General features: G+C 46.1%; 1 protein-coding gene across 1 annotated transcript in view; it reads left to right on the top strand.

The window, feature by feature from the left end:
• The window catches only part of dcaf12 (DDB1 and CUL4 associated factor 12), a 100,360-nt gene that overhangs the window by 22,974 nt on the left and 49,913 nt on the right, over positions 1-27,473 (top strand). The window contains exons 2-4 of the mRNA XM_038790695.1: positions 17,587-17,841; positions 21,198-21,410; positions 21,630-21,690. Of these exons, the coding sequence (XP_038646623.1) occupies positions 17,587-17,841; positions 21,198-21,410; positions 21,630-21,690 (529 nt within the window). The remainder of the gene's footprint in view (positions 1-17,586; positions 17,842-21,197; positions 21,411-21,629; positions 21,691-27,473) is intronic.

Raw genomic sequence — 27,473 nt, 5'->3', positions numbered from 1 at the left:
TAGACAGCAGGCTGCAAGGATACTCAAGGATTGGTGCTGGGGCCCTAGCTGTTCTCAATCTACATAAAAGATTTGGATGTGGGGATCAAATCCAATATTTTCAAACTTGCAGATGGCACACAATTATGTGGGAATGTAAACTGAGGAGTGCAAGGAGGCTTCAAGGCAACTTGGCAGGCTAAATGAATGGGCAGCAACATGGCAGACAAAATATAATGTGAATAACTGAATTTATTCACTTTGGTTTAAAAAAAAAACTGAAAGGTAGAGTATTTCTTAGATGATGAGAAGTTGGGAAGGGTTGATTTCCAAAGGGATCTGAATGTCCTTGCTTATAAGTCACTAGAAACTGGCATGCAGGTGCAGAGATTCACCGGACTCATCCCTGGTGTGGTGGAATTGTCTCATGAGGAGAGATTGAGGAGGAAAAATGGTATGTTGGACTTCATCGCAAGGGGAATAGAGTACATGGGTAAAGGTGCCTTGCTACAATTGTACAGAGCTAGCGACTTGGTGAAAGTGCATCTGGAGTACGGTGTACAGTGTTGGTCTCTTTATCGAAGGAAGGATATGCTTGCCATAGAGGAGTGCAACAGTGTCACCAGACTCATCCCTGGGGTAGAGAGATTGTCTTATGAAGAGATTGAGGAAACTGGGTCTGTAATCTCTAGATTTTGAAGAATGAGAGGTGATCTCATTGAAACATACACAATTCTTTCTACGTGTGACAGGGTGGAATTAGATGGGATGTTTCCCCTAGCTGGTAAGTTTAGAACCAAGGGGACACGGCCTCCAAATAAGGGGCAAGCCATTTAAGACTGAGATGAGGATTTTCATCACTCAGGTAAAGTGCTATAAAACAGACTGTTGGAGAAAGTGAAGTACTGTACTATTACTTTAGAAGAACAAGGTCATCAAGTTAATTTGACTTCATAGTTGGGAAGTAAGTGAACTGAGCGTTAAGTAGCAGAAACAGGTAAACGAACGAGTGTTAGGATGGGAAAGGAGAAGTAGACAAACAGAAATTGTAATTTAGAATTCCCTACCCCAAAGGGCTGTAGAAGCTCAATCACCGAGCATAGAAAATAGAAGCAGGAGGAGGTCATTAGCCCTTCGAACATGCTCCGCCATTCATTATGATCATGGCTGATCATCTAATTCAATAGCCTAATCCCAGTTTCCCCCCATATCCTTTGATCCCCTTCACTCCAAGTGCTGTATTAAACTGCTTCTTGAAAATATACAATGTTTTGGCCTTGACCACTTCCTGTGGTAACTAATTCCACAGGCTCCCCACTCTCCGAGTGAAAACATTTCTCCTCATCTCTGTCCTAAATGGTCTATCCAGTATCCTGACTGTGACCCCTGGCTCTGGACACACCCACCATCGGGAACATACTTCCTGCATCTACCCTGTCTGGCCCTGCTCGAATTTTATATGTTTTTAATTGAAAGTGCCCAATTTTGTTTTCAATTTAGGGAAAATTTAAGGAGGCCAATCCACCTACCTATCACATCTTTTTGGGTTGTGGGGTGAGACCCATACAGATACAGGGAGAATGTGCCAACTCGGTACATAGTGGCCCAGAGCCAGGATCGAACCTGGGTTCTTGGCGGTATGAGGCAGCAGTGCTAACCACTGCATCACCGTAACACCCCTTGAATTTTCTATGTTTCTGAGCCCCCCCACCCCGCCCCGCTGCATTCTTCTGAATCCGGCAAATATAATCCTAATCGATTCAATCTCCTCGCACCGCCATCCTAGGAATCGTCAGGTAAACCTTCACTGCATTCCCTCTAGAGCAAGAACATCCTTCCTCAGATAAGGAGACCAACACTGCATACAATATACCAGGTGTGGCCTCACCAAGGCCCTGTATAATTGCAAGAAGACAACTCTAATCCTCTTGCAATCAAGGCCAGCACACCATTTTTCGTCTTTACTGCCTGCTGTACCTGCATGCTTACCTTCAGTGGCTGGTGTACGAGGACAGCCAGGCCTCGTTGCACATTTATTTCTCCTAATTTGTGGCCATTCAGTTGCCTTGTTTTTGCTACCAAAGTGGATAACCTCGCATTTATCCAAACTATACTGCATCTGCCGTTCATTTGTCCACTCACTGAACTTTCCCAAATCATGCTGAAGGATCTCTGCATCCTCCTCACAGCAGGGAAGACAGTGGAACTGCAATGGCAGGAGTTTTGGGGATTTATTCGGGAGGCACAACAGAAATTCATCCCAAAGAGGAGGAAACATGCCAAAGGGTGGACGAGGCATCCATGGCTAACAAGGGAAGTCAAGGACAGAATAAAATCAAAAAAAAAAGGGTGGCTAGGATTGGTGGGAAGCCAGAGGATTGGGAAGCTTTAAAAGCGAGCAGAGGACAACTAAAAAAGCAATAAGGGCAGCGAAAATGAAATATGAGTGTAGGCTAGCTAGGAATATAAAAGATAGCAAGAGAGTTTTTCAATATATAAAAGTTGAGAGAGGCAAGAATGGACATTGGACCACTGGAAATTAGGCTGGTGAAGTAGTAATAAAAACAAAGAAATGGATTTGGATTTGTTTATTGTCATGTGTACTGAGGTACATTGAAAAGTATTTTTCTGCGAGCAGCTAAAACAGATCATTAAGTACCTGAAAAGAAAAAAAGAAAATACATAATAGGGCAACGTAAGGTACACAATGTAAATACATAGACACCGGCATCGGGGAAGCATCCATTAGTATAGTATTAATCAGGTCATTCCATAAGAGGGTTGTTTAGGAGTCTGGTAACAGCGGGGAAAAGACTGTTTTTGAGTCTGTTCGTGTGTGTTCTCAGACTTTTGTATCACTTGTTCGATGGAAGAAGTTGGACGAGTGAGTAAGCCGGGTAGGAGGCATCTTTGATTATGCTGCCCGCTTTCCCAAGGCATCGGGAGGTATGGATGGAGGGCAGAGAAACTGGATAGTTATAAGGGAGGCAAAAACCAAATCATGGGCCGCTCTCGCCCCCTAGATTCCCAGATCTTCCGATACCCTGAATGTTCCTACCTCTGGACTCGGGGGCCACCTTCACCCCCAACATCTCGGACATTACGGCCAGGATTCTCCGATCCCTCGCCGGGTCGGAGAATTGCTGGGAGCGTGGGACATTCCCGCTCCGCCCCTGTGCCGTCAATTCTCTGGTGACCGGAAAAAACGGTCGCCACGGTGTTGGTCAGGGGCCGCTGAAATAGGCCCTCGTGACGATTCTCTGCGGGCGACCGTCCAAACTCCCGCCGGCGAGGTTTACATCTTGTACCACCTGTTGGGTGCTCGGACCCGTGGCCGCGGTGGCGGTCCTGGTGGGAGGCGGGGGGAATCTGCCTCCGGGGGGTCCTCAGCGGTGGCCAGGCCCGGGATTGGGGGCCACCGAATGGCGGGCCATCACGATCTGGGGGGGGGGGGGGGGGGGGGGGGGGGGGGGGGGGGGCGCGGTATGTACAACAGGCCTTCGAAAAGTCCGGAGTGATTCTCGCCCGTTTTCCGGTGGGCGTGCGGACTTAGTCCCCAACAGGGAGAATCACGGCCTACATCTGCAAACATTCACCCTTCGCAGGGCCTCAGCCCACGTCCTGGCGTTCAAAAGTCCCCCCACCAGGGCCCCTCCCAGTCCATCAACTCCTTGTGGACCGACTTCCTTTGGCAGCCATGGTGTGAGTGGTCGCACATTTGGTGGCTTCCGCTCATGGTGAGTTTTTTTCGGACCTTTTCCCCGTTAATGGGTGGATGTGAGGAAATAGAAAGCTGCAGGTGTGTTATCGGAAGAGTGTGACCCACTGGTGCATGGAGCTGAGGGCCAGAAGCGTTCGCAAAAGAGGGGAACAGAGTGCAAAAGCTGGTGCGGCGTTTGCGGTACATGTGGAGATGGCAGAGGGTCTGGGAGCGATCCTGCCGCTCAGTGGGCAACAGAGCAGCAGGTGGGCATCCTGGACGGGAAGTTCACCCATCAACGTAAGGAGAATCTGGAGGACCTGGCCAGGGTGGTGGACTCGATTAAGGCGGTGATCGATCACATGGAGATGAGGCTGGAGGTTCGGTGTCAGACGATCCAGAAGGTGGAGAAGGTGATGGGGAAACACGAGGAGCAGCTTGCCTCAATGGCAGCGGAGATGGGGCTGATGCGTGATCACCCTGACCAGACTGATCACGTGGAACATGTGAGGGCTTTGTGGTCAAGAGGGTATATTTAAAAAGATTGAAGGCGGATGTGGCCATGCTACAGGCGACTCATCTGAAAGTGGGGCACCAGACTAGACTGAGGAAGGGATGGTTGGGCAAGTATTTTACTCGGGATTGGACTCTAAAACGAAAGGGGTGGCAATTTGATCAATAAGTGGGTGGCATTTGAAGTGGGAAGTATAGTGATGGACTCTGAGGGGAGGTATGTTATGGTGAGCGGAAAACTGGAGGGGATGCCGGTGGTATTGGTGAACATTTATGCCCCGGACTGGGACGACGTTGAATTTATGAGATGGGTACCGGTTGAGCTCGAGGTCGGGTGGATGTTGGCAATAGCTAAGGAGCTTCGGGGGGTTCATGGAGCACGTGTGGGTGTGGATCCATGGAGATTTGGGAGACCAAGACAATAGAATTTTCATTCTTCTAGAAAAATCTAGGAGAATAGACTTTGAATAAAAAGCAAATTACCGTGGATGCTGGAATCTGAAACGAAAGAGAAAATGCTGGAAAATCTCAGCAGGTCTGGCAGCATCTGTAGAGAGAGAAAGGAGCTACAATCAAAGAGTCATCGGACTCGAAACATTAGCTCTTTTCTCTCCCTACAGATGCTGCAAGACCTGCTGAGATTTTTCAGCATTTTCCCTTTCACCCCGAATAGACCTTTTTGTGTTCGATAAGACGTTGTTGGCGGGTGTGGTTGATGTTTAGTATTCGGCAATAGTAGTGTCAGACCATGCCCCGCATTGGGTGGAACTACGAGTGAGCAAAGAGGGTCTAGTGTTTGAAGTGGAGGCTGGATGTGGGACTGTTGGCAGTGGAAGAGGTTTGAGCAGGTGAGGAAGGCCACCTAGGGATATGTGGAGATTAATGATACGGCAGAGGTCGCATCAGGTGTGGTATAGGAGGCACTAAAGGCAGTGGTCAGGGAGGGAGTTTATTTTGATTCGGGCACATAGGGAGATGGTGGGCCAGGCGGAGATAAAAAGCCTAGTGGAGGAAATCCTGCATGTGGATATGCAGATGCCCCGGAGACGGAGCTGCTAAAAGAGCAGCAGACGCTGCAGAGTTTGGGCTATTATCTACGTGAAAGGCGGTGGGGCGGCCCTCGTCGTCGTATCCAGTCCTGAGCGGAACACCTGTCCCACCCATTCTTTCCCCAACCTTGTCTGGTCCCCTGTCTTTCAGTGCGTCTCCTGCAGGAAGGCCACGTCCACCTTCAGACTCCTCAGGTGCACAAACACCTGTGGCCGTTTGTTCAGTCCCCATATGTTCCACATGACCAGCCTCCCCGTTCCCCCTCCCTGCCGATCAGCCATCTACCCCCTCCCCAGCCCATGTCACGTGACCCTCCAGGCCCACCCTCGGATGTCCATCATCATAGATCCATTTTCCAACTGCGCCACATCAACCACACCCTTGTCAGCAACCCTTCGACCTCCCCCCGCCACTTGTGAACAAAACATCAACACCACTCCCCCCCCCCCCCCCCCCCCCCCCCCCCCCCCAATGCCCCATACGCCTACCTCCTGGCAACCCGCACCACTCCAATTAACTAGCTTGTCCAGCTAGCATGGTTGCCCCAGCCCAAGGCCTCCAACCTCCCTGCCCCCACCCAATTCCCCCCCCCCCCCATCCATACCCCCCTAAAGAGCAGCAAAAGGTGAAATCGCCCTGAAGCTCCCCCATGAACATCCTGCCCCCCCCAAAAACCCTGCCATCTAAACAAAGAAAAAACTTCAAAGGGAAAGATTTTTCAAAAAACAAACACATGCACAAACTCCTCAAGTTCAATGTCTTCACTCTCCTCCCAGCCCATTGTCCCTCATCACCTCTTCAGACATGCAAAAATAGTATTAAAGCTTCTGGAAAGTCTCTCGGAGGCGGAACGGGTACAGCACTCCGAACTTCACCCTGTCTTAAAGACAACAGGCTTGACCCGGTGAAACCTGGCCCTCTACTTCGCCAGTTCTGCTTCCAAGTCTTGGTACACCAGCAGCTCGTTCCCTTCCCAGGTGCCTCATCTGCCTCGCCCATTTGAGGAGCTTCTCTTTATCCAGAAAGCAGTGCAACTGCATAATCTCACTTGGCAATTCACCCGCTCTCAGCCTCATCAGCGCCGGGTGTGCTCAGTCTACTTCCAGGGGCCAGTCAACGCCCTGTCCCCCCCCATCAGCTTCTCCAACATTTTGGCCACGTTTCTGCCAGCCTCCGCACCTTCGACCCAAAGGTTTATTCTTTAGTTTGTCTTCTAGAGCGATTCTCCAGATCCTCCACCTTCTCCTTCAGCCTCTTTTGGATCTCCTGCATCACCTCCACCTCAGCCACCAACGAGGCCAACTGCTTCTTGTGCTCCCCCACCGCCTCCTCCACTTCTGGGCCGAACAACCCTGGGACGCCAGCCTCTGCTCCACTCTTTCAATCCCTGACTTAATCGGTCTCACCACTTTGGTGAGGTCTTCCAGAGGCTTCTTCCTCTGCTGACTGAATTTTGCATTCAGTAACTACACGAGCTGCTCCGAATTACTGGGCAGGCAGAGCAGCTCTCTTGCCCTCAGTCATCTTATCCTGTGGCGCACCACGAAGAATCTCCTGTTTCAGCAGCTCTTTTCTTCTCACCCCACTACTACTTCGTAGAGTTATCCACCAGCCATACCATACGAGTAAAACCTTCAACAGGCATTCCTGCACCTCTTGCCGTCAAATACGTGTGGGGAAAAGAACAGAAAATACCACCTTGAGCGGGAGCCACCAAATGTTCGGCTGTTCACTGCATGGCTGTTACAACAGTAATAACACAGTTGGCAAGGTGGCACAATGGTTAGCACTGCTGTCACATGGTGTCAAGGACCTGGGTTCGATCTCGACCCCGGGCACTGTCCATGTGGAGTTTGCTCATTCTTCTCATGTGGGTCTCCCTCTCACACTGCAAAGATGTGCAGGATAGATGGATTGGCCATGCTAAATTGCCCCTTAGTTGGGGGGAAAAATGAATTGGGTACATTAAATTTACTTCAAAAAACAGTAGCAACATTTCAAAAGTACCTCACAGACTGTAAAGCATTTTGGGATGTCCTTTGACCTTAAATAATACAACATAAATGCAAGGTCCTTTTTACATTTAAATGTTTATTGAACAAAAGTCTTTGTACTAACAAGTATTTGTGATTACAAAAGCCCTTCCAGTAAATGTACACTTGTACAGTCGTACAAAGCACAGGACATTGTAACAGTAGAAAGTTGGTATATTGCTTCATTGCCTCTCTGAGACAGATTTTGAGTAGAGTGGGCTCACTTTTATTTTCTGATTTGAATTTATCCGTAAACATTTCATGAACTGTTGACAACAATTTTATCTGTTTGTTTTAAGAAAACCTCTAAATTGACAAGCCAAATAAATGCAATATGTATTGCAGCTTGAGGGGGAAGACAAACTTTAATCAAAATAGTACTCCAAAGAGAATGATCATTGAAATTATTTTCTTCCGTGTTTTTTGATGAGGTGGACCCTCAATGTTCATGCTGATAAAACTGTACTCATGCAATCACTAATTTTGTTTCCTAACTTGATGATCTTATTTAATACACCCAATAAACATCATAATTGAATATTTATGCTTAAATTTTACTAGCAAGTTGTACTAGCATAATATATTTAGTTCAAGCATAGAAGGAACACACAATTATAATTTCTATGTAGGAGTATTTCAATAACTCAAGCACCTTATTTGGGTTGAGAAGTTCCAAAATTGTCAGCATTGGAATGTTTCTTGAGTTGTTTACTGTGATGGATAGCACAATGTTTGAGCGCTTTTTGTGCTGCAGCCTTTATTAAGAAATGTAAATTGTATAACCTGCACAAATGTAAATGTGGAGCAAAGGTATAGGGTTGCTGTGCCAAAGATTTAAAACTGAAGGATCATGCATCAGTAAATGTTCAGTGGAAGTGAGTGGCATTCACCTGTTATAGTCTGATTGCTAGCTAATGGGAAGAGTGCTATAAAACAGTTTGTTGGAGAAAGTGATACACTATTACTGTAGAAGAACAAGGTTATTAAGTTAATTTGGCATCATAGTTGGAAGGATTGAATGAATGAATGGAGTGTTAATAACAGTGACAAGAGGACAGTGTCAGGGTGGGAAAGGAGAAGTAGACTAATATAAATTGTTAGAGAGAGAAATTGGAGGAAGAAGATTTGGAAGAGGATAGTATTGCCTGGGCGCATTCTGATTCATTATTTTAATTGTTCTCTACAGCTAGCCAGTAAAGCAGAAATTACATTTTCAATAATAATGGTGACACCACGGCTGGTCTAGTATCTAGTTTACATAAAATATGGGTAACTGTCTGCCTTTTTAAAAACACTGGTACTTGTGTAGAAATGGGGCAAGTAGTTTTAAAAACTGAGAATTATCTGGTCAGCTTTGTGATGTCATTCATCTTTGTGATGTGCCAAGTTCACCTCCATTTCACCATGTAGTCGAGTTTATTTCCCACACAGGCTTAAACTGTCACTGGTAAATTCCAGTATTTATTTAATTTAAGGTTATCTGTGATTTTAAGTGTCGATAACAAAATGCAGTTTATGCAACAGGCCCTTTTAAAAACAATTCCTCCTTTTCAGCAAAACTATCATTCACATCTGTTCATACAGCACATATCGGGGAGGTAACAATAGTAAACAAGCAGGTATCCATTGGATACCTTTACATGGGCAAATGTGCAATGCAAAATTTAGAAGGATGCTTGCGGAAGTTATGTTTAATAATTTCATGGATTTATTTTAAATCCTTCATGGCCTTGGATTAGGAGGAATGGGGCTATGCTTGTCTAGGCTGCTTACAAAGTTGGGCTGCTTAGTACAGCATGCCAGGAGTAGGCAAAATACCAGACTGGGATTGAGATCCAGACCATGGATGATCACAGAAGTTTCAGGACATGTGGAAAAGCATCATGTGGAAGAATTACTGAGAAGAGTAAGCTGTTTTGAATAGATTTTAAACTGTCCAGTAAAGTGTAGTAAAATTATTTGATTTGGTCATCGAACTTCCCAAAGAGATACATTTTGATGTAATTTAGGTTTGCAATATGAGATACAGGAAATTGATTCTCAGTTTGTCACCCTGCTAGTAATGTGCTACTGATTTAGTGTGACAGGAAATGCAAACAAGTATCAACTTCAGAATTAATTATGTGAACAAGAAATTGAGCTGAATATTCCTGTAAGAATTAATGAAATTAGGTCGCTCAAATTTATTAATCTCAATTCCCTGCATTTTCTCCATGTATATAAATAACTTTAAGTATTTTTGTTTAAGACATCGCCATTACTTTGTCTCTGATGCTTTCTGAATCACAGCTGGATTTAATGGAAGCAGTGGCGGTCATGCCTGCCAGCTAGCGATCTGACAGTAGCCCATCCACCCTTGCCTCTTCTGGTGAAGACCTGCGGCATTATGTGCCACACAAGATAGGTGGCACAGTGGTTGGCCCTGCTGCCTCACAGCACCAAGGACCCGGGATCGATCCCAGCCCTGTAGAGTTTGCACATACTCTGTGTCTGCATGGGTCTCACCCCCGCAACCCAAAGATGTGCAGGGTAAGTGGATTGGCCAAGCTAACTGGGGCTGGTTTAGCACACTGGGCCAAATCGATGGCTTTCAAAGCAGACCAAGGCAGGCCAGCAGCACGGTTCAATTTCCGTACCAGCCTCCCCGAACAGGTGCCGGAATGTGGCGACTAGGGGCTTTTCATAGTAACTTCATTGAAGCCTACTCGTGACAATAAGCGATTTTCATTCAATTTTCATTTCATTTCCCCTTAATTTGAAAAAAGAAATGGACTTGTGTACTTAAATTTATATTTTGAAAAAGTGCCACGCAGGCACTTAACTGGACAATCAGGTCAAACCCAGAGATAGAAGTCGCACCTGCCGAGAGCTGCTGACCAATTGGAAGCTGGCAACTCTATCAAGCGACACTGCCACTGGGGAGATGGTGGCTGCTGCCAGTACTAAACCCACCTGAGGCCTGGGATTGTCGCTGGATCCCAGGCCACAGGTGGGTGGGGCAGGTCTGTTGCAAGACAGGGATTGTTCTCAATGGGGCCCCTTGACCAGGCACAAAATGCCTTTGAATGAAGGACCCCCGGGGACCCCGCAAGCCACCCCACCCAGCGTTGCTTGTTCTTTGTGCATGGTGAGCTCCCCACCCACTGTTGGGGTTATATCACCGGGATTGGATGAGGCCCTTAAGTAAGTGTTAATTGCACACTTAAAGGCCTTAATTGGTGGCAGGGCAGGGAAAGCGGCTATATAAATGAAAGTTCTCTTGTAGTCTGGCAATATTACTTATATCTTTCTTGGTGAATGTTCGTTGGACTTCCTTTGCTTATTCCAAAGAAGTCTGACCAAAGTTATATACAGTGTACATACAGTTCCTTGTATTTATATTCTAATAATGTATGCAATTTTTCACGCTATATAGAACTACCTCTGCTGTGATATGGCATAGGTTCTTTGGCAACCCCACCTTCTCATTGATTGAGAGTGGAACTTAAAACCCAGAGACCGTAGACCTACTTCCATGTTATCAGTTTTACTATGGAGGATATGGTATGACTATTGAGGTCAGGCATAGAACACAAATTTTTAAAAAAGCACCATTGGACAGGCAAGTCTGAAAAAATTCTCTTAACTGGAACCAAAAAAATATAAATTTAATCTCCAAGGAAATTCCTGATCCATGGGAATTAAGTAATTAAGTCAGATATCCTGGGAAGTGAGACAATGCAATTCTGGAGTGATAGGACATTAATACTCATTAATACTGTAATTCTTCACTGAGTATCCAATCTCTGGATTCATCAGTGGTGGTCATCGAGTAAAATAGGCTCTTTCCCAGAAATAAAAAGGAAAAGTTGGAGATAATTCGTGGGTGGTACACAGGATATCTGATTTTGCTGATATAGTTGGCAAGAGGCTTGATTTAATTTAAAATTGGTGTACTGTTACCACTGATTGCTGATTGAAAAGACCGAATCCAGCCAAGCAAATGTTACTTTAAGGTGCCCTCAGCCTCTTAAAGAGAGATTCATTTTTCAGCTGCTTGTCAAAAGTGAGTTTCTGGAGGAATAGGCAATTTGACCTTGTAGAGGGCCTTGTATTCTTTTAAGTCACACTAGACGACAGAGAGATAGATAGATAGAGAAATACAGCACAGAGGGGGATCTCTTCCTTCTGGGTGTCCAGTAAATGAATTGGCAATGACAGAGAGGTAATAGAGCAAGACATTTCCACCAACAGGACCTCCTGGCTGTGCAGGAAAAGGTTTATTATCCCGGGGCTGTCCAGGTTTTGTTCCCCATCTCATTTCTTGTATCACAGCTTTTCACCCTTTAATTTAGCACCACTATCATGAATCCTTCCCATCATCAGTTCCATACTGCTTCTCCTAATTGCAACAAAATAATTAATTGCACCTCGCGCTTACACTCTCAAACTCTAGAACTGTCACAGCTACAGCCTTCTTGGTCACACTTGATCTTTACTCCTCTCATCATGCACACTATGCAAATCTTTAAAATTTTTGATGTGGAGATGCCGACGTTGGGCTGGGGTGGGCACAGTAAGAAATATTACAACACAAGGTTAAAATCCAACAGGTTTATTTGGAATCACTAGCTTTCGGAGCGTAGCTCCTTCATCAGGTGATGAAGAAGTTACGCTCTGAAAGCTAGTGATTCCAAATAAACCTGTTGGACTTTAATCTGGTGTTTAAAACTTTTGCCAGGGCAGATTTTAGCTCACTGCCACTCTTCTCGCAGGTCAGGCTGGCTTAAAAAACAGTGATGGGTACAGGAAGGTAAGGAGGTCTTGCCTTTATGCAGATAATGATGCCACTGAAGAAGGCAGCCATTGACAGTGGCAGAGAGAAGAGGCATGCAGCATTGCCGATAATCATATTGGGGGCCATACATGGGTTGTTTGAACATTTCCGTTCCTGCTGGGTTGAAGGGGATAGAGTGGACAGGGGAGTGTGTAATATGCACTGTCAACATTGTCTTATGGATTACTCCAGCAACTTGAGAATTCCCTTCACTGATAAGTCCTGATTTGCTCTTCTGTTATGGCTGATCAGCCTCTTCCCTCTTTTTAGATTACTCTTGTGTCCTGAGCTGTGTAATGGTGCTACTTGTATCATCTTTTTCTTTGGCAGTCCTTCAATGACTTGATTCCACTCCATTTCAATGAGTTCTGAGATGGCGGATAAGTCCAATGTGCAATCAGCAGAATCTGCCACGTGGGGCAGATGGTGCTTCATGGTTCAAAATAAATTTGTTTACAAGATGTGATTTCGCTGGCATGGCCAGCATTTATTGCGCATCCCTCATTGCTCTCAAGCAGGTGATGATGAGCTGCCTTCCTGAACTGCTGCAGTCCTCAAAGGATAGGTACACCCACGGCACTGTTAGGGAGGAAGTTTGACCCAATGACAGTGAAGGAATGGGGCTAGTCAGGATGGTAACTGACTTGGAGGGGAACCTTCATAGAAAGCCATAGAAAGCATCCTATCTGACTGTATCACAGCCTGGAATGGCAACTGCTCGGCCCGGGACCGCAAGAAACTTCAGAGAGTCGTGAATACCGCCCAGTCCATCACACGAACCTGCCTCCCATCCATTGATTCCATCTACACCTCCCACTGCCTGGGGAAAGCGGGCAGCATAATCAAAGATCCCTCCCACCCGGCTTACTCACTCTTCCAACTTCTTCCATCGAGCAGGAGATACAGAAGTCTGAGAACACGCACGAACAGACTCAAAACAGCTTCTTCCCCACTGTCACCAGACTCCTAAATGACCCTCTTATGGACTGACCTCATTAACACTACACCCTGTATGCTTCATCCGATGCCAGTGCTTATGTAGTTGCATTGTATATCTTGTGTTGCCCTATTATGTATTTTCTTTTCTTCCCTTTTCTTCCCATGTACTTAATGATCTGTTGAGCTGCTTGCAGAAAAATACTTTTCACTGTACCTCGGTACACGTGACAATAAACAAATCCAATCAAATCCAAGTGATCGTGTTCCTAGGTATCTGCTGCCCAGTCCTTCTAAATGGTAGTGTTCGTGGGTTCGGAAGGTGTCTTGGTGAGTTCCTGCATTGCATCTTGGAGATGGTACACATGGCTGCCACTGTTCGTAGGTGGTGGAGGAGTTGAATGCTTGCGGAAGGAATAGCAATTGGTGGGCTGCTTTGTCCTGGATGGTGTCAAGCTTCTTGATTGTTGTTGGAACTGCACTCATCCAGGCAAGTGGAGAATATTCCATCACTCCTGACTTGTGCCTTGAAGATGGTGAGACAGGCTTTGGTGAGTAGGGAGGCGAGTTACTTGCGACAGAATTCCTAGTCTTTGACCTGTTCTGGTAGCCACAGTATTTATATGGCTAGTCCAGTTCAGTTTTTGGTCAATGGTAACCCCAGGATGTTGGCAATGAAGAATTCATCAATGGTAATGTCATTGAATGTTAAGGGGAGATGTTTAGATTCTCTCTTGATGGAGATGGGTCATTGCCTGGCACTTGTATGGTGCGAATGTTACTTGGCACTTGTCATCCCAGCCTCTGTATTGCCCAGGCCTTGCTGCATTTGGACATGGACTTCTTCATTATCTGAGGAGTTGTGAATGGTGCTGAACATTGTGCAGCCATCAGCAAACATCTCCACTTCTGACTGTATGATGGAAGGTCATTGATGCAGCATCTGGAGATGGTTAGCCTTAGTGCCAGGCAGATGAGATGTTTGGAGGTTTATACACTCTCTCCAAAGCCTCAACCTGGTCTCTACATGCTTCCAAATAAGCCCCTTGATGTGTTTGGTGGCTTGCAGAATAAACCTTTTTGGTAGATCATAGGCCCGGGCTTCCATGAATTTTCTGCCATGGCCAAGTTCCGAATAGGAAGTCTGGTGCCTGGCAAATGACATGCCCTACCCAGTAGGGGTTTCAAACGATTAGCACCTCGATGCTGGGCATATTGGCCTGGGAGATAATTCTGCTGTTGGACTGCCTTTCATATCACCATATTTGGAGGATCATGCAGAGGCAATGCTGATGGTATTTCTCCAGTGCTTTGAATTGCCTTGGTTATCCTAATCACTGGAGCATGTTGGAGCTCAGAGATTACTGCTGCTTGGTAACCCACGACCCTAGTTTCTTGTTTTGAGATCCTGATCACCAAATAATATTTTCCATCTTGATTCTTGCTCCTCTTCACCATTTTGAGAGAATACAGAAACTGTACTTTCTCAATAATACTGTTAAGTGTGATCAATAATACTCAAGAAGAGACTAACTTTTCCAATGCTTGCCTGTAAATGTGATGCATCTGGAAACGGAGGATCCGTGAAGGCTCAAATATCTCGCACACATCATGATTTCTTCTTCTACCATTCTCTCCCCAATTTTAATAAAAGTAGATTGTGTTGACCTGCGCCCCAACTTGCAAGAATTATACTCTGCTTATTTCATACAAGTATTTATTAATTTATATTTAAAAATTGTCCAGGGTATTAGAACATAGAACATAGAACAGTACAGCACAGAACAGGCCCTTCGGCCCTCGATGTTGTGCCGAGCAATGATCACCCTACTTAAACCCACGTAACCCGTATACCAACAATCCCCCCCTTAACCTTACACTACGGGCAATTTATCATGGCCAATCCACCTAACCCGCACATCTTTGGACTGTGGGAGGAAACCGGAGCACCCGGAGGAAACCCACGCACACACGGGGAGGACGTGCAGACTCCACACAGACAGTGACCCAGACGGGAATCGAACCTGGGACCCTGGAGCTGTGAAGCATTGATGCTAACCACCATGCTACCGTGAGGCCCCTCATTCTTCTGATCTTTTGCACTCCAGTAGTGTCTCACGCTTGTACAATTTGATTCTAAACTGCAATGTGTTGTTTTAAAGCTTGCATAATTGCCAGCACATTTTTTAAGTTTTTGTAAGTTTGGACAACGTACATTGAAAATTACAAGGATCCACTAGAGTAGGTTTATAGAAAAAACACACTGAGACAAGGGCAGAAGGCACATGGGAACTCCACCATCACCTAGTCTCACCACGTTGACTTGTAAATGCCCTTCCTTCATTGTTGCTGGGTCAGAATCCTGGAATTCTCCACCTAACGTTAATGTGGCAGCACATTAACCACGTGCACCAGTGGTTCAAGAGTGAAACTCACGACTTTCCCAAGAGTAATTAGAGATGGGAAATAAATGCTTGCCTTGCCACATCCTGTAAATGGTTAAGAATTCTGCTTTTCGCTAAAGTACCGATCAGACCAGATGTTGCTGTAGTAATAACGGTAAACTGTCAGCATTCATAGTCTTTACTCCCCTGAAATTGGCAGCAGCTTCTGGGGTCCAGACATGCAGTTAAAAGCAGAAATGCAGAAGGTGCTATTTGTGATTCTGCTTTTCCAAAAGGTGTGCTGTTTGAGGCCCCTCCGATTACAAATCATTGAACTGGCAAGAATGTCCATTCTTTGGCTCTTTCATCTTGCTGTGAAACACTTGGAAAAAGTTGCCTCCTGTTGAATGAGATATAGATGTGTTTTTAATGGTGAACTAAGTTAATAGTTACAACTAAATACCCTCACTGTCCATGAAAGTGTAATTTCATATTTGGTGAATGACATATTGTACATTTTTGGAATTTCTTTTGTATACTTAGTATTTTAACTTCTACTTTAATCCCATGTTGTGGAGATGCCGGCGTTGGACTGGGGTGAGCACAGTAAGAAGTCTTACAACACCAGGTTAAAGTCCAACAGGTTTGTTTCAAACACGAGCTTTCGGAGCACTGTTCCTTCCTCCGTTGAATCACCTGAGGAAGGAGCAGTGCTCCGAAAGCTCGTGTTTGAAACAAACCTGTTGGACTTTAACCTGGTGTTGCAAGACTTCTTACTGTTAATCCCATGTGTTAGTGCCAATCAATTGTTTTGTTATCTGTAGAAATGAAAAGTGAAGGGATTCAGTGGTTTTTACTTTCTGGTTTGGTGTCTATGAGAATACACAATGTGGTTGACTGTTTACCCTGCTTGGTGACATCACCAGGGCTGGATGCTTGGAGATCCCGTGACTATTTTCATTTTCAACACAATGTCGAGAAAGTGGAAGCCCACATGACTGATATTGCTAGATACACTGTGGACGGTTTTCTTTGAGGTCAGCAATGAACATTGTTACTTTGTTGCTGACTACAAAATTCAGCCCATTATAGTGCAGTCTAAACAGATAACTGTCTTAAATTTACAAGGCACCCGTGTAAAAAGTGACAACTTGCAAGCAAGCACATTCTTAACCACAGTGGTTTTAAAGGTTCATGGTGCTTTGTTTATTTACCTTCATAAAGTAGCATGAATATTTGGTTAAGGATGGTATGCGGATCATTGCAAACTTGGATTGTGTTCTCTGTAGACCACTGTGATTCCAATCCACAAATGACTTGAGCTGCACAATGTAGTTTACAGTGTTGGATCAATATTCCAGCCTTTTACCTTTGGGTGGGAAGAAGGAGGTAAAGACAATTCAGTGCTTTATCCCGGAAATGCCATCTCTCGCAAATGATGGCTGCATAAATTCTACACTTCCTTATTGAAGAAAGGCTAAATACTTTTTTTGTAAAGATAGATGGAATGAATCACTTCTAAGAATACAGGGGACAGTGAGTTTAAAATGTTAACATGAAACACTTGTGGTTGAAGCTCATAATGATTTGTGACCTTGCAGACTTCTGATATAGACACTGGGGAGATGGTGGCATAGTGATACTGTCACTGGACTAATAAACCAGAGACCCAGAGTAATGCTCTGGGGACCCAGGTTCAAATCCTGCCACTGCAGATGACAAAATTTGAATTCAATAAAAATCTGGAGTAAAAACTTTAATGATGTCCATGTCGATTGTCGTAAAAACCCGTCTGGTTCGCTCGTGTATTTCAGGGAAGGAAATCTGCTGTCCTTACCTGGTACTTGGTACATGTGACTCCAGACCCTCAGCAACGTGGTTGACTCTTAACTGCCCCCTCAAGGGAAATTGGGGATGGATAATAAATGCTGGCCCAGCCTGCGACGCCCACATCCCATGAACGAATTTTTAAAAACATAACATTGGCATGGTAAAGGAGAGCATTGCTAGCTTAATTACCATTTAACGCCTTTGTCATATATTTGATTTCTGCAAATTAAATACTTTGACCAACTGGTTATCTTCGCAAAGGTTACTCTTAAGACTATTATTATTTCATAAAAATGTTGACCAATTAAATGCAGCAGCTAATTTATTTAAATTTTCCTTCAACAGTGCAGCCAAGATCACACACTACGCAAAAAGAAGAAGCTACCGCTTGTGAAGAAGTCCTTTGTCTGTTACCTTGCAGGTCAACAGATTAAGCTTCGGAATGAGCAGAGTTACCAACAAGCACTACGTGGTTATGCGGCTCACAGACTACCTGCCCTTTTGAAGGAAGAAGAGTTCCATTTGGGAACCCTGAACAAGGTGTTTGCATCCCAGTGGCTGAACCATCGGCAAGTGGTATGTGGGACAAAATGCAACACGGTGAGTGGAAGATTTTTTCAAAAGAAACTTTTACTTCCCAGGTCAGTAAATTTGAGAATGAGGTTTCATAATTTTGAGAACTATGGTTTAAAGATTGAGAGGTGAGAGACAGGGTTTAGGAGTAATTAAAATTCCATTTAATCCTCAATGCCCATTATTTAAAAAAAATATATTTCTAAATAGATAAAGTTTCACTTTTAAATCTGGCTCGAACTTTCTTCAACTTCTTCTATAATTGAGTCTTTGTTTCCTGTTTTCCAGAGTACTTTCATTTACCTCAACAGCTAGGTAAATTTGTAACATTTCTGAAGATTGACCAGAAAACCCTCATTGCTTTGTTTAAGCTCATTAGCTTCATTAAATGTTCTCAATTTTTTTCTCCTCCGGACTCAGCACCACCCGTGTTTTTAGTATAGTGGACATCGTCTTAGCCAAACCCTGCCAAACCCCTCTAAGCTCCGGGCATCCCCAAAACATGTGCATATGGTTTGCTGGGCTTGCTGCGTAACCCGCACACCTGTCCTCTACCCCAAAAAACTTGCTCATCCGGCCACCATCGTGTGTGCCCTGTGGACTACCTTAAATTGCATCAGGCTAAGCCTAACGCACGATGAGGAGGTATTAACCCTGCTTCGGGCATCCGCCTGTAGACCCGCCTCTATCTCTCCTCCTTGCTCGTCCTCCCACCTGGCTTTAAGCTCCTCCACCGGAGTTTCCTCCGCCTCCGAAAGCTCCTGGTAAATATCTGATACCTTCCCCTCTCTCACCCAGGTACTGGAGACTACGTTGTCCTAAATCCCTCGTGGCGTCAGCAGCGGGAAGGCCAGAACCTGCTATCTCAGGAAGTCTCGCATCTGCAAATACCTAAACCCATTCCCTGCCGGCAATTCAAATGTATCCTTCAAGGCTTTCAAGCTGGGGAAGCTCCCGTCTATAAATAGATCCACCATCCTTCTAATTCCTGCCCTTTGCCATCTCTGGAACCCACCATCCAGCCTACCCGGTACAAACCGATGATTATTATAGATCGGGATCCAAACCGATGCTCCCTCTACTCTCTTATATTTCCTCCATTGCCCCCAGATTCTCAGTGCTGCCACCACCACCGGACTTGTGGAGTATCGAGCCGTCAAGAACGGAAGAGGTGCCATTATCAGTGCTCCCGAACTTGTGTCTTTGCATAACGCCGCCTCCATCTGCTCCCACACCGATCCCTCTCCCACTACCCACTTCCTAATCATGGCTATATTAGCTGCCCAGTAGTAATTGCAGAAGTTTGGTAGCGCCAACCCACCCTCCCCCGACTGTGCTCCAGCAACACTTTCTTCACTTGCGGGGTTTTACCCGCCCACACAAAGCCCAAAATAACCTTATTCACCCGCTTGAAAAAGGCCTTTGGGATGAAGATGGGGAAGCACTGAAAGACAAACAGAAATCTGGGAAGGACCGTCATTTTCACAGTCTGTACCCTCCCCTCCAGTGATAGCGGGAGCATGTCCCATCTCTTACAGTCCCCTTTCATTTGTTCTACCAGTTGGCATAGGTTTAACTTGTGCAGTGCTTCCCATTTCCGGGCCACCTGGATTCACAGATACCAAAAGCTCTTTCCTACCATTCTAAGCGGCAACCCTCCCAGTCTCTTCTCCTGCCTGTATCACAAACATCTTGCTTTTCCCCATGTTCAATCCCGACCAGCCCTTTCCAGTTCCTAGAGGCTCTTAACGCCATAGCCAATGGCTCTATGGCCAGAGCAAACAGTAACGGGGAGAGGGGGCACCCTTGCATCGACCCTCGGTGTAGTTTAAAATACCCCAACCTCAGCCGGTTCGTATGCACACTCGCTACTGGTGCCTGATAGAGCAACTGCACCCAGTCAATGAAGCCCTCACCAAACCCAAACCTTCGCAGCGCCTCCCACAGGTAATCCCACTCCACCCGATCAAAAGCCTTCTCTGCATCCATCGCAACCTCCACCTCCTCTCCTGAGATCATCATAATAACATTCAAAAGCCTTTGAACATTGGTCTTGAGTTGCCTGCCCTTTACAAATCCCGTTTGGTCTTCCCCTATCACCCCCGGGACACAGTCCTCTATCCTTGTGGCCTGTATTAACCCGCATTGCTCTGGATCCGTCTCCCGTTTCAGGATCAATGAAATCGAGGCCTACAATATTGTTGGGGGAGGACTCCTTTCTCTCTTGCTTCATTGAATGTCCTCACCAGCAGTGGGCTCAATATCTCTGAAAACGTCTCATAGAATTCCACTGGATAGCAGTCGGGCGCTGGGGCCTTGCCCAACTGCATGCCATCCAGACCCTCCATTTCCTCAATCTCAATTGGGGCTCCCAGCCCTACCACCAGATCTTCATTTACCCTTGGAAACCTCAACCGATCCAAAAACAGCCTCATCCCCTCCTCCCCAGCTGGTGGGTTCCAGCTAATTGACTATAAAAGTCCTTAAACACCTCATTCACCCCACTGGGTCCAGGACAGTATTCCCGCCTCTACTCTCTACTCTTTACTTTCCCTATCTCCCTGACCGCCTCCCTTTTCCTGAGCTGGTGCGCTGACATTCTGCTTGCCTTTTCACCATACTCTTAAATCGCCACTGCTTTCCCTGTCTCTCTCTTTCCCCCTCTCTCTGTCTCTGTCTCTCTCTCTCTCTCTCTCTCTCTCTCTCTCCCTCCCCCTGTCTCTCTTCCCCTCTCTCCCCCCTGCCTCTCTCTCCCCTTCACTCTCCCCCCTTTCTCTCCCTCTCTCTCCCCCCTTTCTCTCCCTCTCTCTCTCTCCCTCTCTCTCTTCCCCCATCACTCTCCCCCTCTCTCTCTTCCCCCTCCCTCACTCTCCTCCTCCCTCTCTCTCCCCCTCCTCCTCATCTTGCCTCGTTGGTTTTCCATGGATCTCCACACCACTATCTCTAGCTGTCTTTCCATGATGCTATTGCATCACAATGGGGGAAATACAAGAGGCAGGCATCAAGATGTATCAGAGCTAGCAAGGGAACTGAACCATGCTCTGAGCACCACACACATAACCAGCCCTACTAGATATCCATAATGGCATGTTTTCTTAATTTGTTTAAGTTCTCTTTCATTTCCTTTAAAATAATTCAGTGTGAATGCCAAACCAATGGCTGCATCTCTGTGTATTAAAGTAGTCAGTTATATTTGCTGTTCGACCTGTTTTACCCAAGTTCCCTAATGTGCATGACATTGATGTTTTTTCAAATATTGAAGAGCCAGGATAAGATGATCTGCCCATTTTTCACAATGCTTTGTTTCAAAGGCTGATGTTTGAAAGAAATAACTGATCAGTTAACATACAGGGTGACACTAATTTCTACTATTGTTATCCCAGCTTTTGGTGATGGATGTTCTGACTAGTCAGATAACAAAAATTCCCATGCTGAAGGATCGGGAACAGCCCAATGTCGTCATGGATCAACAAGGTTGTGGTATCCATGCCATTGAACTGAACCCTTCTCGTACCTTGTTAGCTACTGGAGGAGACAATCCAAACAGCATTGCCGTTTATCGACTGCCAACTCTGGATCCTGTTTGTGTGGGAGATGTAAGTTCTTTATAATCTAAATTGCAGGGGTAATTTGTGGAAGTGAAGGGAATAATTGAAGCTTACATTTGAAGGATTAAATTCTATTGTTCATACCTCAAATGCGAGCAAACAATGGAACTTTGGGTTTGATTTTCTTTTAATTTGATCACTGTCTAAAACCTTGAACAAGATTGTTTCCTTAATTGTGGAACTAATTTGCAAATGGCCTTTTTTTAGGATGGGCATAAAGACTGGATTTTCTCGATTGCATGGGTTAGTGATACAATGGCTGTTTCTGGTGAGTTTCAAACAAGTTTGCTACATTGCTAATCAGCTTAATTTAAATTATTTTTTTGCAATGAAATGGTCAGCATTAAATATTATGCACCGTGATTGCAATATTCTGCGAGTTTACCTTTTTAAAAGATGTCAACTTGGGTGCAGAATAGTATTCGCCGTTCAATTATATGTAATGCTATAAATTTCAGCCGCACAAAATAAAGCAATATTTGAGGCTCAAACACGTGGCCTATTTTTAAAAGCCACATCTGATCTTGTGGCATGAGGACAAAATTTCATGTAATTAAAATTAACTGAGCATGCTCAACATTTTTTTTTGCAATGAGATTATTAGCATCAAAAGGTAAGTTCTCATCGTTTCAGTGATTCTGATTGATTGCAGCCCAAGGGGTTCAATAGTGATTGATGGCGATTTCTGTACTTCCCCATTTAAATGTGCTTCTGTTGGCTCCAGGAGTTCAGGCAGTTTCATAGGGCAGGCATCAGGCGGATGGGGGACCTTTTCCTCGACGGGAAGTTTGCGACTTTAGAGGAGTTGGTGGGGAAGTGGGGTCTCCCCCCTGGGAACAATTTTAGATATGTGCAAATTAGGGCATTTGTTAAGCGGCAGGTGGCGGAGTTTCCGCTACTGCCGCCTAGGGGGGTACTGGATAGGGTGCTCTCGGGGACGTGGGTCGGTGAGGGTAGGATCTCGGCAATTTATCAGGTGATGCTGGAGGAGGAGGAAGAACTGAAAGCGAAGTGGGAGGTGGAGCTAGGGGAGGAGATCGACGAGGGGACGTGAGTGGACGCACTGGGGAGGGTGAATTCCTCCTCTTCTTGCGCACGGCTCAGCTTGATTCAGCTGAAAGTGCTGCATAGGGCGCACATGACTGGGGCCAGGATGAGCCAGTTCTTTGGGGGAGAGGACAGATGTGGGAGGTGCTTGGGGGGCCCGGCGAACCATACCCACATGTTCTGGGCGTGTCCGGCGTTGGAGGGGTTCTGGAAGGGGGTGGCGGGGACCTTGTCCAGGGTGGTCGGTTCCAGAGTGGAACCGGGCTGGGGGCTCGCGATCTTTGGGGTAGCATCGGAGCCGGGAGTACAGGAGGCGAGAGAAGCCGGCATTCTGGCCTTTGAGTCTCTCGTAGCCCGGCGTAGGATTCTTTTGCAGTGGAGGGACGCAAAGCCCCCGAGCCCGGAGGCCTGGGTGAACGACATGGCCGGGTTCATCAGGCTGGAGAAGGTCAAGTTTGCCCTGAGGGGATCGGTGCAAGGGTTCTTCCGGCGGTGGCAGCCCTTTCTCGATTTTCTGGCGGAGCGTTAGAGGGTGGTCAACTTCAGCAGCAACCCGGGGAGGGAGTTAGGGATTTGTTAAGGGGGGTTGTTCTTGCGACTGTTTTTCTGTTACTTTCCTTTTTTTTTGCTTTCTGTATTGTTAATTTATTGCTTTGTATTTGGGGGGGGGGGTTTCTGTTTATTTTTGTATTCTGTTTATTTTATTATTGGGTGAAAATTTGTTGTTGAAAACTTTGAATAAAAATTATTTTTTTTAAAAAAGGGAGTTCAGAACAGTAATGACATTAAACGCTGTCAACTTCTCCATCATTATCATTGCAATATTCTGCAGTCACTGGCAGGTCCTTCTTAAAGCTTCACAGCTGCAGTGGGAATAAAACCATAAGTTTCTCTTGTGATGAATGTAGCAAGTTTTTATATAGTTTGTGTTCTATATATCTGTTTACGTAATCATAGAATCCCTACAGTGCAGGAGGTGGCCATTGGGCTCAACAAGTCTGCACCAGGCCTCCGAAAGAGTACCGTACCTAGGTCCAATCCCCCGCCCTAACCCGTGGCTCGGTTTTTTGGAATTTAATGCCCGGTCCCAGGGGCAGTTTTTGGATGAGCTGGTGCAGAAAGACACGAGGAAGGAGGGAAATGTCGAAGAACCTGAAAAAAGCCGCCTGGAATAAGGGGGTGAGCGAAGGTTTGCCGTCGAACGAATGGGTCAGCCCAGCTGCACGAAAGATGGCAGAGGCTGGGTCACTGGGTGGGGCTGCGCCCTTCACAGTGGAGAAGATGACTGACATGATGGCTGGAGAGTTTGCACAGCAGTTTGTCAAGCATATGGACGTGATGCGGAAAAGGATGATGGCAGCGTTGAAGGAGCTGGTGGAGGAGGCGATAACCCCGGTGAAGGCGGCGGTGTTGAAGACATCGGCCGAGGTACGGAAGCAAGGAGAGAGGTTGAAGGTGGTGGAGGAGGCTCTGTCGCAGCATAGCAACCAATTCACCTCGATGGGTGAGGAGCTGCGGAGGGTGGTGAAGGCCAACAAAGCACTGAGAGCAAAGGTGGAGGACCTGGAGAACAGGTCGAGGCGCCAGAACTTAAGAATTGTGGGCTTGCCCAAGGAGGTGGAGGGCCTCAGGCCAACTGAGTACTTGGCGAGGATGCTGACGGAGTTTCTGGGGGAGGGGAGGGACCCTCCTGGTATGAACTGGATAGGGCTCGTCGGTCACTCAGGCCCAAGCCAAAGGTAAATGAGCCGTTATTTGTTTTCATAAGTGCACGTTAGCGAGAAGGTCCTGAGTTTTGCAAAAAATAGGCGTGAAGTGCAGTGGGAAGGAGTTGGTATATGTATATACCAGGACTTAACCGTGGCGTTGGCGAGAAGGAAGTGTGGCCTTCGGTCGGGTGAAGGCGGTACTCTGTAGTAATGGTGAGGTTTGACGTCAACACGGCGAAGCAGAGGGTGACCTACAACGCGAAGGACTTCTACTTTGAGACACTGGAAGTGGTGGAGGCATTCGTGAAGACAAGGACTGGGGTTAAAATTAGAAATTTGGCGTTTGTATTTGGACTGGCGGAAGGGAGGTAAATGCTGTATATAGTTTCATTTCTTGTTTGCTGTTTAAGGATGTTAATTTATTTTGTATGAGGGATGCATATGGTTGGGAGTTGTTTTATTTTACAGGTTGGTCGGTGAGGAAGGGTAGTGTACCCTGTGGTATGGGGTACAGGGGGTAGGAGGTTAGTGAACTTGAGGTGATGGTGGTTTTCTGGGGCGTTCATTTTACACTGTGTTTGTTTGAATTTTGTTTTTTTTTCCTTTTAATTTAAATTTTCCAATTAAGGGGCAATTTAGCATGGTCAATCCACCTACCTTGCGCATCTTTGGTTTGTGGATGCGAAACCCACACAAACACTGGGAGAATGTGCAAACTCCACACGGGCAGTGACCCAGAGCCGGGATCGAACCTGAGACCATGGCGCCGTGAGACTGCAGTGCTACTACTGTGCTACCCTGAATTTTGTTTTAAGGACTGGGCATGGGAGAGGGGTTTGGGAGGAGGGCGGACCTGGGTAGGGGCCTCTACACTAACAAGCATAGGTTGGCTAGTAAATGGAAGTGTGATGGGGAGGGGCCACGGTCATTGGAACTCGGGTGAACCAATTTCAATGAGATTGGGAGGATTGAAAGGTGGGGGGTGGGATCGATACTGGGAGAGGTTTTCAAGAGGAAGTGGATGGAGGGATTCTGGTTGGGCGGGTCGATGGCAACAAAGGGATGTGGCGGGTCAGGCCCAGTGTGGGTAAGGGTGGGGTAGGGGAGAGACCCGCAGTTTCTATCGTGGTACGTGAGAGAATTGGGCGGACAGGTGAAACGGTCAAGGGTGTTTGTGCGTGTAAAGACTCTAAAGGCCGATGTGATGCTGCAGGAGACCCATCTGAGGGTGAAGGATCAGGTGAGGCTCAGGAAGGGCTGGGTGAGTTAAATGTTCCATTCTGGGTTTGCTAGTATTAATTTTTCTCCCCAGTACAAAAAGTATTGAGGATAAACCTTTTTGTGGTGATCGGAGTACTCTGCGATAGCGATCTCAGATCATGCACGGATATTGGGTAGATGTGGGAGTTGTTGGGGGACCGAAGTTTTGTGATAAGGTTATGAAGGTGATTGAGGAATATGTGGGATTCAATTGTACTAGGGAAGTTTCACAGGCGATGGTGTGGGAGGCTCTGAAGGCATTAGTGAGGGGGAGGTGATCTCGTTTAAGGCTAAGGTGGACAACAAGAAGAGGGGGGAGCACCAAATATTGATAGAGGAGATGTTGGAAGTATGCGGTGGATGCTATCCCAGCCCTGCAGGACAGGAGGAACGCGCTTCAGGCAAAGTTTTTGTTTGTAAAACATTTGTATTCTCCATTTTCACATTTTCTTCAGAATTTGCACCCCACCAACAAGCAGTAAACGATAACAAATACAAAGTCAGTTCCCTTATCAACAACAATGGTCCCATCCTCCCACCACCCCAAACAACGGCCCACCTGACAATATAGGCATCAATAAAACAAACCCTCCCACGGTGGGAAAAACAAAGGAAAAAAAAAAAGAAAAAGGAATCGCCTATGGTCACCAATGACCTATAGAGTCCACCCCCCACGCCCCCTAACATTCAATGCCATCCAATCCCCGAAAGAGTACCATAAATGACACCCATGAATTGTAAACCCCCCCCCCCCCCCCCCGGACTCCTCCCCTCCACTTCCTCTTACAAAATTCCCCCCTCCCCCCGCAAACTATGTGTATATGCTTTGATCCTGCCCAAACCAGGGAAGGTATTGGAGGGAGGTATTTAACATCATTTCAGAGGTGGACTTGGAGCCAGGTCTCCTCGAGGCCATTTTTGGGGTGTCGGACCGGCCCAAGTTGCAGGCGGGTATGGGGGCAGACGTTTTAGCCTTTACCTCGCTGATTGCTCGTAGGTGGGTCCTGCTTGGGTGGAGGTCAGTTTCTCCGCCCTGTGCCTTGGGGTGGCGGGGGGACCTGCTGACATTTTTGACCTTGGAGAAGGTGACTTTTGAGCTAAGGGGGGGGACAAAGGAGGGGTTCTACAATTCATGGGGTTTGTTAATCATGCACTTTCGGGAGTTGGTTGCTGTTGAACATGTATGTGGGGGGGAGATTTGTTGTTTGGTTTCTGTTTTTAACTTGTTTTGAACTTGAGTCGATGTTTTCGACTGCATATTGGTGAGGTAGTTCTTGCTGCTGTTTCTTTGTTTTTATTGTTTGTATGGTGAAAACAATGAAAATGTGGTGAATGAAAAGATTTGTAAAAATAGTGTTCCTGTCTAGTTCCTGTGAGAAGCTGGGCCTGTCTGAATCAATGCAGTCTTTGTGGTTGTGGTACTTCTACAATGGTAATTTATAGGTAATTCTTGAATATTGACCCAATGATGATGATGAAGCATGCCAGGAATATGAAACCAGGATACAAACTTGGAGGTGGTGGTGTTCTCATGACATTGCTGCTTTTTCATTCTCATGGTAGAGGCCAGGAAAGTTTGTCATTGAAGTAGCCTTGGTGAGTTGCTGCACCTGTTGGCTATATACTCTGGAGCCACAGAGCGTCAATGGTGGAAGTGGTGAGTAGTGTCAACTGATACAGCGGATATTTGTGAAAAATACTATGGATTCTGGGAATCTGAAATTTAAAAACGTTCGAAAAAGTCAACGGGTTTGGCAGCATCTTTATTTTTTAACTTAGAGTACCCAATTCATTTTTGCCAATTAAGGAGCAGTTTAGCATGGCCAATCCACTTACCCTGCACAAACACTGGGAGAATGTGCAAACTCCACACGGACAGTGACCCAGAGCCATAATCAAACCTGCGACCTCAGCGTCAAGCAAGAGTGCTAACCACTGCGCCACCGTGCTGCCCTCGGCTGACAGCATCTATGAAGATTAAATTAATAGAATTTTATAGAACATAGAAAAATACAGTACAGAACAGGCCCTTCGG

This window comes from Scyliorhinus canicula, chromosome 3 (assembly GCF_902713615.1).
Source record: "Scyliorhinus canicula chromosome 3, sScyCan1.1, whole genome shotgun sequence".
NCBI lineage: Eukaryota > Metazoa > Chordata > Chondrichthyes > Carcharhiniformes > Scyliorhinidae > Scyliorhinus > Scyliorhinus canicula.
This window is presented reverse-complemented; position numbering and strand designations above follow the sequence as displayed.